Source organism: Rhamphochromis sp. 'chilingali' (assembly GCF_963969265.1).
Source record: "Rhamphochromis sp. 'chilingali' genome assembly, chromosome: 2".
Classification (NCBI taxonomy): Eukaryota; Metazoa; Chordata; class Actinopteri; order Cichliformes; family Cichlidae; genus Rhamphochromis; species Rhamphochromis sp. 'chilingali'.
In genome coordinates, this window is record NC_137930.1 from 22980397 (window position 1) to 22994939 (window position 14543).

General features: G+C 41.1%; 1 protein-coding gene across 2 annotated transcripts; it reads left to right on the plus strand.

The window, feature by feature from the left end:
- The first annotated feature begins 1047 nt into the window (after positions 1 to 1047).
- sapcd2 (suppressor APC domain containing 2) lies at positions 1048 to 12638 on the plus strand. Of its 2 annotated transcripts, none has more exons than XM_080875464.1 (6): positions 1048 to 2102; positions 5256 to 5389; positions 7793 to 7939; positions 10920 to 11021; positions 11745 to 11864; positions 11966 to 12638. In XM_080875464.1, exons 1-6 carry the CDS (start codon positions 1295 to 1297, stop codon positions 12092 to 12094), a joined length of 1440 nt encoding a protein of 479 aa, XP_080731590.1. In that variant the 5' UTR covers positions 1048 to 1294; the 3' UTR covers positions 12095 to 12638. The 2 variants fall into 2 exon arrangements, with proteins under 2 accessions (XP_080731590.1, XP_080731591.1); XM_080875465.1 differs by having other exon boundaries at positions 11748 to 11864.
- The last annotated feature ends 1905 nt before the right edge of the window (positions 12639 to 14543 follow it).

Genomic DNA, 14543 nt, shown 5'->3' on the forward strand with positions numbered 1-14543 from the left:
GGTGGTGGTAGTGTGATGGTCTGGGGCTGCATTGTTGCTTCAGGACCTAAACAAAGGCATATTTGATGAAAACATGAACTCTGTTCTCTACCAAACAAATTCTGAAATAGAATGACTGGTCATCACGGGACAATAATCTGAAAAGATACTAGCAAGTCCACCTCTGAATTAATAAAATAAATAAATAAAATAAAGGTTTTGTGGTGGCATAGTGAAAATTTGGACTTAAATCAAATTGACATACTTTAGCATGACCTTAAACAGACTGTTTATGCTCCAAAACTCTACAATTCTGCAAAGAAGTATGAGCCAATTTCCTCCACAGTGATGCAGAGACATGTTTCCAGATATTGCAAATGCTTGACTGCAGTTCTTGTTGCCAAGGTCGGCACAACCATTTATTAGGTTTAGGGGACACATATCAAGACTTTTAAATCATCATTTAAAAACAGCATTTGTATTTATTCTGGCTTTCTTTGTCTAATATCAAAAATATTGAATGATTAAAACATGTTAATGTGACAAATATGCCAAACAAAAATTAAGAAACCAGGAAGAGAGCAAATACTTTTATTGCAATACTTGACACTGCTGCCTGCAATGAATATCTAAACCATGCATGCAGGCACCAGAATGATGAGGAGATAACTTGAATACCTGCAACAAGCAACTTTCTACTGTCTTGTAGAATACTTGCCTTTATTTTTGCCTGCTAGACTTCTTTATGGAGCACAGAAGTATTTTTATACACAGTCGGTATGTGTTAGTCAGTTTAATGCAGACAAAGAGATGTTAAACAAATGTTAATGTTAAACAAAGGGGTTCTGTATCGGATATGACGTGTGTAAGGTGAAAGTTTGCACGTCTTTTTTATTTAAAAACGCCCTGTATGTAATTATATCCAGGCTTTATGAATAACGTCTGCGCAGCTTTAGTAATAACAAAAGCACAACTCAAACTGGAGCCTACCTAAGGTCAGAGCCAATGAGCGCGGAGCTCGTGCACACCGCGGCCAATGGCTGGTCCCGGGATGCTCGCGCACAACCGTTTGAAGGGCGGTCCTGGGCAGAAAAAGGAAAGTATGGATCTCAGAGCGGCGGAGGTAGTTATTCCCGAAATATATGCAGCGGAGGCGTTTTGGGGGATAAAAGTTAATGAACATATATGTTTTCTTGCTCAGTAAGTAAGCGGGAATTTATTTTACACTCTGTATCTTCATCTTTGCGTTTACACGCAGTTAGGCAACCCGTGTAGTGTGTTTTTGACTGATTAGCTGGGGACTATCAATACCTTCATGGCTCTGATCGCGACTGACCAGAGCTGCAAGCTGAACGGGACTTCAGTGATTTACGGCAGAGCTGGTTCGAGGAAAGAGGTGTTTCGGGGACCCGCGGACGGCTTTAAAACTGCCAAAATGCAGCCCAAAGAAAGTGAGTATTCAACAGATGGTTTGCCCAAAGCCTTTCTGCACAGCCTGAGGACCCTCTTTGACATTTTGGATGACGGTGGTCGGGGCTACGTCCATATCTCAGAGATCGAGAGCCGCTGGCAGGGCGCAGACACTCGGGACCTGCCAGGCGGAGTGCTGGGCTGCCTCAGGAGGGTCACACCACCGCACGGCTGCCTCACTTTTGAGCGCTTTGTTGCCGGGCTCCGGTACTCCATGCTCAACCCGGAGAACAGCTCCAACTTCAAGGCCCAGGCGGCCGTGCACCCGCAGCAGGCTCCGAAGCAGCACCACAAACTCGCACCACTGTCCAAATGCAATGTCGGGACTCGGGTTGAGAACAAGGTCCGCCCGCTGGGGCCGAGTAACGTAACGAACACCCAGCAGCACCGGGCACCCCCTCAGCACAACCGGGCCAGGCCGGAGGAAGGGTCCGGGTACCCGGCGTGTGGACCGGCGCGGTACAGCGCGGGCCTCGATAGACCCGGGCGGAGTTTGGAGCGGATTCCCGTCGCTCCAGAGGGTGGGTGTTACCGCACCGACACGAGCCATGTTACCAACCCGAGCCATGTTACCAACCCGGCACAGCACCAGCAGAGCAGGGGCAGGTCCATTGAGTCGCTGGCATTGGAGTCTCCACAGCTCCAGAGACCAAGTAAGTGCCACTAGAAAACTGCAAGTGTGTGAGGGGGCAGCGAGTTCATGCAGGACTCATTATGTCATCATTTATAACAGCAACTCATAACTGCTCACTGAAAACAGATCCATATTTGCTCAGTTATGGATCTGTTTCTCATGCTCAGATGCAAAGACTCACAATATGCTGCTTTCATGTAATTATATGAAATTCCGCGACCTCTGAAATTTCTAGCCAGAGCGATGAATCTTTCAAAGTGTTAATAACTTACTAATAAATGCCAGACATAATTATCAAAGTCCAGTATGATGGCTTTAAATTAGTCTGACTGGCAGAGATTGATCTGAGGTCTGTAAAACAAAGACATTTCTGGCATTTCTTAACCAAAATTAACAATCATTTATTAATGTGCTCGCAGATATTTTGGGGGGCGCATTAACTAAATCGATTTTTATTGTTCCAAAACTAAAGCATCTAATCTGCATCTGAGAAGCTGCTAATTAAGAACACCAGGGCTCAGAAGTAATGACACTAAATTTCTGTGATGAGTCCTTACATTGCATGCATAACCTGAGCTGATATGTCCACTGCAGTCCTACGCTCTTCATTCCCCTATTATAATTTGACTGGGGCTACTGAACCGTGATGTCCACACAAGTGCACAATATCTTCAGAGTTTCTTGCAAGTCACTGTTTGTTATTCAGCTGGGGTTTTTCACATGTGAAAAAAGGGAACATTGAAGAGAGTCCAGTAACAGTCTCTGGGATTTTGATAGCACGTTATGGCATTATGTCATGGCTTAAACAGAGGGTCTGCTGCAGTCACGAGTGCTTAGTTGAATAATTGCCATCGTTAACCCTAAGATAGGTCAGAGATTATGTTAGAAACTACAGAGATTTAGAGTTTCATTCGAGTCTTCAGTATTTAGCTTTCTGGTCTTACACCACTACTGTGGTGAAGTTCTTAAATATATACATGCTGTCATATATGGAATGACAGTTCTTTTTTGCCCTTTCATATAGTCACATACACTCAGCTTGAGTCTGTTCGAGTTTGCATCATATCTGTACACTCAGGCCTGTGCGGAGCTACAATAAGAGTGACACTCTTGCCATCTCTCTGTTGAGCCCACAGGGCTTTAGTTGCATATACCATTTGAGAACAGTGTGAATTCTGATTTTCACTCATGCTCAGATGCAAAGACTCACATACGTCTATTCTGCTTTTTGTCTTTTGTGGCGCTGTGATTAAATGAAATCGAGGGAAACCCTTACATTTTAAACAGCATTGTTCTTCCAGCTTTGTGACCCCACCTCTGGGATGAACTGGAATTAGGTGCTGACTACGATCCGGATTCCAAAATCAGCAAAAGTTTGCATGCTGATATAATGGCGCATTAATGGCAGAAATGTTAAAGCATCAAAGCAAGAGTGTGCAGCTTATGTGTCCACACACTTTGGGGCATAATACAGACTGACCAGCAGTGTTCATGCTGTAATCTCTCACATGCAGCCAAACCCTGTTGGATTAGTCCAGATTACAGCACACAGGCCAGGACTTTCTGAATCACGGCAGCAGTGAAATCCTCCTCAACGCTGTGAACTTCATCACATATCCCAGACACTCACTCTGTCTTTCTCTGTCTCCTGGTTTAGTGAAAGCTGTGCACTCTAATCTAAAAATCTGATGATGATAAAATACCACAGAGTACCACTGAGATGTGGTACATATAGATTTTGAATAGTTTGGAGATAGTGCCCACTTAACGTGAACCTGCATGTACTTCAGCTGTGACAGCATGATCTTGGAAAGAGGAAGACATTCACTTAACTCCACATTCATAGGTATAGAGGCCAGGAGAAGAGTTAAAGTAGATGTGGGCAAAAGAATAAGGATGATTTTTAATTAGATTAGACTGATACCAGCGCTGCTGTCGAATCAGTTCACAGCTTTGATTCTTTATTGATTCGCTCACTGATTCCTGATTATTATTCATGTGGAAAAAAGCAGGCCTGTGCAGATTCAGTGTCAGTGATGCAAGAGTTTCATTAACTCTCTGTCTGAATGGAGTGTAGAAACAGTATTTAAAAAAAAAAGGGCTTGACTGCCTCAAGTTTGACATCACTGTTTTGCAATTTGCTACTGTTAGACAAACATTCAAGCATTGGTGAAAGAATGTGATACACCTCAAGGGAAGAGATTGTGACGGATTAGACAATCTGGAACCAGTTTGCAACCTGAACCGCTTCTCTGTCACTGCAGAGAAACCTTGTTAGATCTATAGAGTAACTGGAAGCAGATCTACACCTGCTTGGACTGAAATCAAAGTCTGTCCCTTTTTTTTAAGAAATAATCCTAACCCGATGTCTTCTGTCAGTCCTTCCCTTGTTAAACATTAAAGTGCTGCACACTGCTGGCTTTAGAAGCACCAACAAGGCTCAGGAAACAGCTCAGATGCTTTACATCCCTATAAGCATTCACACAAGGGACAATGACCATATGCACACTTTAAAATAAAACAGAAAATAGAAATGCTGCCACATCAGTGCACATTTACAGAGTGCAGCTCCCTCCTGTGGTAAAAACTGGCAGCCCAAATACATCAGTTCAAGCATTTTCTTACTCTTTGTGAACTGTTAGAGTAACATGCATTCTCATATGCGACGTTTTTCATCTGAAAGTACTTTGGAAATCAGAGTATGACAAACAATTAAATAAATAAATTAAAAAAATCTTTTAAAATAACTGGAAAAAAGCAGCCAGTGTCCAAAGAAAACATTTGATTTGAAAGACCTTCAAATAGCCTGAAGAGATATTGCTCAAGACAACAAAAAATTACAAGAAAGTTTCCTAGAAAGAAATGAGGAGTGGCTCAAGAGGAACAGAGTGTTGGTGTGACAGAGGAGGATGCTGAGGATAGTGTGAGATGGAGGCAGGTGATCCATTGTGGCGACCCTTAAAGCGAGCAGCCAAAAGAAGAATAATTATAGAAGTATGTCATAGTGCAGCAAAGAATAGGAGTATTTTTACTTTACTGTGCAAGATTGTCACTTTTTCAAATGTTTTTACAGCGCAGTGTATTGTGTTTTTAATCCACTGTCATCAGGAATAACCGAGTGCACGCCAGACTGCATTGCTATGCTGAAACTGTCTGTTTCACGTTTGTCTAGGTGTTGTGAAATCAGGTTTGCCGAGGTCTCAAAGTGAATCAGCTACAGGATTTACCGGCGGCTCAAGGCGACACGGGCGGAGCCGGGAAGAGCAGAGGAGGCATACCATTTCCAATGGAGTGGATTACGGAATGGTTGGTGAATGAAAAGCAGACAAACACATTCGTTTCAGGTTTTTATGAAGTTACCATGCAAACGGGAATAAACAGACCAGCTGGAAAATGTTACATGTTTAAGCCTGTTTGGAAAAGCAAAGATAAGTTAAGCAGTGACCCTTAAGCCATATACACGTTGTAGTTTAGCAGGCGGCCCTTTTCACTGTTTTATTTGTGCTGGAGTTTCATAGAGAGACTGAGGCCTGTGTGGAAACTTAATGAAAAACAGACAAATATCTATTTTGACAAGTTTAGAAAACATTTCCAGAGCAGGCTCTATTCTGCTTCACCTCCTATTGGCCCACACATTCCCCTCCCATCCCTCTGCCCCCCTGCCTCCCCCTCTGACTCCGCCCCTCCCACCCTCTGGTCCAGCGCTCGCGCTCCCTCTCTCCCCCTGCCTCAACGTTTTCCACTCTTTCCAGCTCACCTCTTCTCCCTCTTCCTTTTGCGTGTTTTTGTCAGCGTCTCCGTGTCTTTCTTTTTCCCCTGGCCTCTGTGTCTGGAGAAATTTACTGACCGGCTCCCCTCCTTCTTCCTCTATCCCAGCCCCTTTCCTCCTCCTCCCCTCACTCCCCTCTGTCCCTCCCACCCCAGGCCGGCTTGGCCCGCTGCTGCCCTGATGGTAGTGAGCCGAGTTGGGCCCAGGGGCCTAGTAGAAGTAGAGGACTCGCTTGGCAGGCCTGGCCCAGCTTTAACGGCTGTGTGGGTGGCCTACACTACCGTCTTCATCCCCCTCAGCAGTAGCCTCTACAGCAGCAAGGCCCTGCACTTTTTCCTCTGGGTGAGTAGGTTGAGAGGGATGGAGAAGGAGAGGGAGAGATAGCCTCTATCCTCTTTGACTATCTGTGAGATGGTTTTGTAAAGAAAAGGTTACACTGTTGAAGATTTTGTATTGGTATTTAATTGTGTCAGCGTCAGTAAAGATTTCCCAGTAGCTTTTTGATGTATGAGCTGAAATGGACAGTAGAAATTAACGATTTGTACTTATGAGGTTTTTCTTTGTGCCCAAAATTGTGAGAAAGTTACAAAGTAACAAAGATTTTTTTTTGGTGGTTACAGTGTCTCCATTGTGAGGATTTGATACAGTTTGAGTGTAAGTTTGACTTTTTGGGTTATGATTTTTAAAAAAAAGTCTCTAAGAAGTCTGATTAATTAAAGAAAATGTAACTAAATGATGTGAGTTAGCTGATTGACAGCATGCCATTTTAAACCATTTCTTCACCAATGTATGCACTTCCTGCCTTAGTTTCTTTAATATTCAGGTATATTAAATATGTCAGGAAAGGAGACTTGCCAATTAATCAAATGATCAGAATAAGTCTTCATAAATATCCTTGTTTTTATCACTTTTAGCTTGAAAACACCTTGTGTTCTTTGAATCAGTTTGGTATCAAATCTGTGCTTTTGTGTGCATTCATGACAGCACGGAAGCACAAGTCTTCCATAACCCTTTAAGCTTTTTGCTGTTCTACTTCTTCTGTGAGTATTTTCTCTTTTTTGCACCCTTTGGGAGATTTGATACTGGTGCTTCATTCTAAACATGGTCTCCCCCCTCCGACCATTTCATTATCAGAGGCCCCCTCCTCTCCTCTTCATTTGTGAACACTCTCACTTTAGTGTGAGTGAGAGTGAGTTTTGGTGAAGGATTTTAGTGTGTTGTCAGGCAGTGTTTCCTGCATGTTTACTGGTGTATGAGCGATGATCTGTGGAATGTAGGGAGCTGTGCAGGGTTGGCTGGATGGATGGAGCCATGGGTGGATAGATAGACATAGATGACACACCAGGTGGCTGAATGCCAACAGTGAGGCCTTGACTGTGGCTGCTTGCTGCATGGACAGCCTGGTCAGCACAACTCATTGCAGCCTTGCTGGGCTGCAAACACACACACACACAAACATGCTTTTTCTCTCACACATCTCTTCCTCTCTGTCTCTCTTTCACAAACACTGGGGTGGCCATAGCTGAAGTGCTGTTTACCCCATTCTTAGGTTGCTGTGCGGTTGCCATAGGGCTGGGGGTGATTGCTCCTCTAAACATTGTTCATGATGGGAGAGAGTCCCACACAATTGGTGTGGCGCCATTGTCTCAGCCAGCACAAAAGAGCGTGCTGCGGATGCCCTTGTGAAAGGACTGGAGTTTGTCTACCATGCAGAGTGCTGGCAAAAAAATAAAAATAAATCAGTGATTAGATTTCATCTTGATTCGAAAGCGCACTTAGTGATGTCACGAAACTTAAATGTTTTCATTCATTAGAGTCTCAGTGGGGAATCTATCCAGAAATTAACTTCAGGCGAGTTTGGTTTAGGTTCTTAACCAAGCTTTTCTCTTCCTCTTTCTTTTCACTCTCCTACATCTGCTTTTCAATTTCAACTCACGCAGTTGAAGCAAATGAAAGAGCTGGAGCAGGAGAAGGATTCCCTGCTGGCGGGCCTGGAAGTGGTGGAGCGGGCCCGAGAATGGTACCAGGACCAAATCCACAATGTCACAGAGAGACAGCGGCACATCGGCCAAAGCTCACACTGTGCGGTCAGTTCAAACACTACTGTGAAACAGCTACAAAGTGTGATATGCATTTAAAATAAAACTTATAGACCATGTTGCATCACAAGACGGTGCTTCTGAAATATCTAGAATAAGGACTAATTGTTTAAAACAATTATAAATTGTTAGTCTGTGAAATGAATGAAAACACTAAGAATGAGGCTGCGACTGTCTCAGTAATTTGTTGTGATATTGCATTCAGTGTGAACTGGAGGTTGCACGGTTTGAGTGCTCTTCATGAAAATTGAAGTAGGCAATATGTTTTGTTTTATTTTATTTTTTTTAAATTAACACAAGTTGCCCAACAGGGATCTACGACCGTGCACTATTTCAGGCTTTAGAAAATCTAGTTAATTATGGGCGACTTTAGGGAATCACATTTCTTAAAAGATCAGCTGAATATTATGAAGCATTAGAAAAAGTACAAAAGGCTGTATTCTATCATTGTAAAGTCTTTACCTTTCAATATAAAGCACCTTAAGGCAACTCCTGTGATTTCATGATATGAATAAAAATGTGAATATAAATAATAGACATGGTGATGGAGCTGATTAAAGAGAAGACTTTCATGTCAGAAAGTTGGGTTTGAAATGTTGTATTTATTTGTTTTTTTAATTGAAGGGCTTATAGTAATCTGCAGGATGATGGTGGAGTCTTTATTTTCTTATTTCTGCCTACTGCAGCTTTGATATGATTTGACTTTGCTTCAAATCAGTTATTAATTAATCAACTTTGCTCACCTCGTGTCACAGAAGTATGACATTTTTTCAGTCATTTATATAGACTGTATATAAAAGATGGATGTGGCTAACATCTGATCCTTTTTTGAAGTCACTAATTTAGTAGTGCATTGTTAGTCACAGAGTAAAAGAAAGTGCTTACCAAGGTTATTATCGTTAACGAAAACTAACGAAATAACGAAAACTAGAAGTGAAAAAACATTTTCGTTAACGGAAATAAAAATAAAAACAAAAAAAGGAAAACTAACTAAAACTGTAATGAGTGTTCACAAAACTAACTAAAATTAACTGAATTTATAGCAAAAATGTGTTTAGTTTTCATTGATGTGTGCGTGTCATACAATAGTCAAGGGTGAAAATGAAGTTTAGTGTCCAGATTTTTTTCTTGCTGTGTCTCATTATGCCAGCAGGTGGCAGTACGTTAGTCGAGTCGTCTGTGTTGCTGCTCCGTCCACGCGCAGAATCATGTCAGGAAAAGTCGGGAGAAAGCGCCAGAGTCCAATTTGGGATTACTTTGAATATGACTGTGTTTTGGATAAAGCAAGTGTCTTGTAGTGGAAAGAGACAAATTATGAGGGACATTTCTAAAGGGGAAAAAAATCCCACAAACCTTAAAGTGCACTTGAAAAGCTCACACAAGAAGGCTAACCTAGCTTACCTTGAGAAGGTAAGGGAGCGCACTCAAACCTCATCCCCAGAAAACAGAAGCTAACCCCAGGCAGGCAGCGTGATGCATCCCGAGACAACAGGACGGGGATATCTACATAACTGTGTGAGTCAATTGCCTTCAAAAGGTTTATCAATTCACTTGAACCAAAATTACGAACACCCGGTGCTGCAAGAGTTAATAGTCTCATTGGGGCCAAGATATAAATTTTATATTTGCCTGGTATCAATGGTTGTTCATCTGCCTTTATTTATTTATTTAAAGAACCCATAGGTGGGAATGTGAGTTGTCTGTCTCTGCGTGTTAGCCCTGCGACAGACAGGCGACCTGTCCAGAGTGCAGGGTATGGTAGCTGGAATAGCAACATACCCAAGGATAAGCAGAAGAGCATGACTGATATGATGAAACTGGGATTTTGTTGCACTTAATTATTGCAAACACAACTAAAACTATAACTGAAACTAATCAAAACTAAACTGAAACTAAGGATTTTCAAAAAAATAAAAACTAAACTAAACTAGCAAACAATTGGTAAAAACTAATTAAAACTGATATAAAATTGAAAATCTGAAGTCAAAACTAAATAAAAATAAAAACTAATGAAAATTGCAAAACTATTAAAACCCTGGTGCTTACTGAGCAAATAAATCAAAGTCACTTTCACAGTGGTAGGCTGTAATGGTACTGGAGGTGGGGTGAGGGGTCATTTAAAAGTTTTTTTTAAAAAATATAATAATAACAACAACAACAACAACAACAACAATAATAATATGAATAATAAAATATATAAGATTATATAAGAATTTAAGATTTAAAAAAATATATAAATACAAAGGAATTCATAATGTTAAAAATGGCAACTTAAAAAAAACTAGTAGCACAAGCTGATATATACATATATACATTTTTCCCCCATTATGTTTTTCTTTTGAAATCCTGGGGGGAAAAAAACGTTAGTATCTAAAAGTGATTTTTCATTTTTCTGACCAATTTTTGATCTTAAACTTGTCTTATCTTTTGTTATTAGCTTGAAAGAAATTTAAATGGGAAAGTAAGGCTGTTGATGGAAAATCATCAGGATTAATGAATGAGGACACATAGGAAATGCTTTATTTTCCACAGAGTCTCAGTTTTAAGGTTGGGCGGATTAAGCAGTGTGAAGTTTGGGAATGGCTGCTACATACAAAAAGAAGTGACCCCCTGCTGGCCATTAGAAAGAATGCAGGTTTAAGGCACTACTTCCATCTTTTATATACAACTTTCTGCTATAGCCTTTCCAGTCACTGCTTGTAAATGTGAGCGAGAAATGCAGGAAACTGATAATTTAAGGGCAGGAGAAGAGTAATTCAGTTACCTCAGACAAAATAAAAATATGTAACAAGGCTTGGTTTATGTCTCTGCAACTGTTTTTCAAGCACTTTTACCTGATTGGACACAATTTTTGACCTGAGCTTACAAATGCTTTGTCAAGTCACCATCCCAGCTTGCCATGGGATCTTTCTTTCTCTTGATGCTTGAATGTCATCCTGATCGTTTTTTCATGCTCTCTCGTTTGCAGGATTTTTTCACAGAAGCCAATCAGAGTCGCATGAATGCTCTCATTCCCAAATTACAAGAAGCCAACCGCTGCCTTAATGAGCTTATTTCCTGCACGGGAATGGTGAGTTTATCTTTTGTTTTTCTTTGTTTTAGGATTTAAGCAGAGTCAGGCATTGCTAATGAGTTGGGATTTATTAGTGTAATCTAATTACAACCCCTAAGTTTGGATTTAAACTTTTCTCGACCTTTTCAAAATGTCCAATAGCCAGAACATGCTTAGCACGCCCAGCTCCTGAGGAACTCTTTATGTGGGGTTTCAATATTGTCTTTCTCTGTTGTCTGTAGATAAAGTGCAATGTCAGCTTGTGTAAATTGTGTAATGTTGTAATGTATGTGTTTGTAATAAGCCAACCACAACCCTACCAGGCCTGAATATTTGCTACTCTAATGAAAGACTTGGGGTTAAGAATCAGCATTTTTTAGAATAAAATCCCCGAGAGTCACAAAACCTGAGAAACAGTATGCTTATAATCATTTAGCTGTAATAAAGCACGTGGGTCTCGGCATTATCAGAGTTTTATTAAATGACATCAAATGAAAGAAATTAAATAAAAATAAGTGGAATGTATTTAAAACCTAATTTTGTCCTACTCAGAGTATCTCTTTTCTTTTTGTTACCTGGAAATGTTGAATGCAGTAAATATTTCTCAAAATAATAATAAATAGCCTGAAGCAGGCAAAGCAGTTAAAGGGAAGCCAGGTTAATGTTCAACATGTTAATTTTGTTACTCTGTGACACACTGTGGCAGAGCTGAAGTGTAACAGGTTCCTGTTCGTTTCTTAGCAGCCATTTCCTTCCAGCGGCGCTCAGACAGCAGCTCTCTCAGCTAACGCCCAGCCTCCTGCTCCAGCTCCTCCACAAGCCATTCAGAGACTGAAGGACCAGAACCGCCTCCTCACGCAGGTTTTATATATTTAATCTGTCACCAATAACCAACCAAACATACTGTTTGTTTGTTTTTTTTAAGCCTGCACACTTATTTTCTCTTCTACCTTTTCTTTAAGGAGGTGACGGAGAAAAGCGAGCGGATCACCCAGCTGGAGCAGGAGAAGTCTGCTTTGATAAAGCAGCTTTTTGAGGCCCGAGCCCGCAGTGCACAAGACACAAGCACCTTGGATTCCACCTTTATCTGAAAAAAAAAGAAACTCCACCCAACACCAAACGTCAGCTAGGAGACAACACGATGATGTCATATCAGCACGCCGGTAATCTGAAACTGACTCCTGTTTACCCAGCTGCCCGTTCAGGACAGTGATGCACATTTAGCCATAAATGCGAGCACTCCAACCCAAATCAAACCACGCACTGCTGCTAGATGCAAGCGCTCCTGATCCTAACCCTGATCTTGTCTAAATCCGTTTTCTTTTTTTTTCTTTTTTTACTTCTCGTTGTACGAGTACTGCAGTAACACTCCTGGTAGGGTTAGAAACTTGAGGCTCATGGTCCCATCACTCCATTTCTTGCAGGATTAGAGGATCTCCACTGCACAACAAACAAATAACGAGAACGTTTACATTCACCGGGAGTCCACCATCGCTCCTTAAGTAGCGGTTTGAGAAGCTATTGGACAGTGGAAGTGGCAGGGAGGAGACATTTCTCTTGGAATAAAACGCCATACTCTTAAACAAGGAAAACAAATCATTAGCTGGATACACTTGCTGTGACCTACATACATTTTTTTTTAAGTTTGGTACTTTTATTTCAATCTGTATAAGAAACACTGTGTCCCCGACTTTCAGTATTTCTCCCCTTTGATGTAAATGAATCCTTAATAGCACGTTTCCCTGATTTCAAAAGCTGACAGAGATGAATTAATGAAAGAGCGGTTTGTATTTCATAGTAGCATGTTAAATGTTCCTCAATTTTTGAATGTTATTATCTTTTTTTAAAGACTGGAGAAAAAAAATATGGAAGGATAGCCTACTATCCAATGAGAGGCAGAGGTGGATTAGGGAAATTTGGAAGTTTGCATGTGGAAGAAAGCTGCGGAGCATGAACGTAGTAGATGGTGAATGTTTCGGAAAAGCTGCTGCCAGAAAAAAACCCAGTAATACAGATAAACAAAAGAAGCACTGATCACTTCGATACAATGGAGTGTTCTGTTGGGAAATATTATTCCCTAGAATTTGCGCTGGTGTTGCTTTGACTTATAACATTTGCTTAACACTCCTGATGGTCAAACTGATAGCAGCAGCCTGCCACCCTGCGAACGCAGCTGAAGAGAATGGCAGACATCTGGCTTCCAGCCTCGCTGATGCAGGACAAGCTAGGGCTGTGCGATATGACCAAAATCTCATATCCCAATATAAGAATTCTATCGTCCGATAACGATATAAATCACAAAAATGTAACATTTTCTGTAAATTCTGTGAATCTCGGGCAGCTTGTCTTGCGGGAAGTGTTTCCAGCTGCGCGTCATGTAGCTGGAGTCGAGTGTTTTAACCGATGCATGAAACGATACATTTTTAGACATAAGTTGTAACGGCCGCCGTTTTCTTTGTGAGTATTTATTACACGGCGTGCTGCGGGGAAAAGCCTGTTCTAACGTTTGAGTCTACGGTTTAGTTTTTAGCACCTGGAGGCTCTTTTTTACTTCTCATCCGTAAATAATCTGCTCTTTCACGTGATTCAGTTTATTTTGAAAAGTCTCAACAGGATCTTGAGCTTTATTGTGAAAGGTTTATGTGGAACATAAACAAGCGGACACGCGATGCTGTTACCGTCGTTGTTGTTAACCACAACGCATAAAAACAGGCGCTTGTCCGTCCGTAGTGTGGTTATATTACATATAAGAGAAGGAGAGAACTTTAAGAAATTAATATAGCCACAACAGTGACCATCAAAATGATGAAAAAATATTGCCGTAAAGTTTATTTTGCGACACCACGAAACAAACGATAGCGTAAAATGAAACGATAGATGTTTTTATATCGTCATCCGATATATATCGTTATATCGAACAGCCCTAGGACAACTTGATCCACAGAGGCTCAAACGATCTGGTGCCAGACACCACAGGACACCCCTGGAGGACCTGCCTCGATGACCTGAGGGATCAGATTTTAGGATTTAGAAGCCAGGTGGGGGAACTATACTAAATCACTCTATTCTCTGAAAAGATTTCACTTTGAATCTTAGAGATTAAAACACTAGCACAGATGTGAAAACCCTGTTTTGTCCTGTTATGTTTCCCCTTTTACCAGCAGTCTGCAAGTTTACAGGAGTACTGTTTAGTTTGTGGGTGGAAATAGAAATAATTAAACACATTATGGTTTAATAGCAACTGTATGGTACTGCTGGGATGTCTGCGTATAACAGTTTCTGTGCCGTGTGGGTGTCCAGCCCCAACTTGTTTGATTGTATGTTTCTTGCTGCTCAAACTGCATGATGTGTGAAACTCTTTTTCCTTCTGCTTTCTATTGAGAGGACTTCAGGTTAAATGTCAGAAATAAACATGACAGCGATGACACTGGTTCTGTGGTTCTTCGAGATGCATTTTCCCACAAGCTTTGCTGACGCTAAACACTTAAATTAAAGAATAAACATTATAAAAACAGCACAATATGACACAAACGAATGATA

Excerpts from the sequence above, each read along its gene's own strand:
- sapcd2 (XM_080875464.1), top strand. The coding sequence starts at position 1,295 with ATGGCTCTGATCGCGACTGACCAGAGCTGCAAGCTGAACGGGACTTCA. Across the intron at positions 2,103-5,255 it reads TCCACAGCTCCAGAGACCAA|GTGTTGTGAAATCAGGTTTG; the intron begins GTAAGTGCCACT and ends ACGTTTGTCTAG. Across the intron at positions 11,022-11,744 it reads TTATTTCCTGCACGGGAATG|CAGCCATTTCCTTCCAGCGG; the intron begins GTGAGTTTATCT and ends TTCGTTTCTTAG.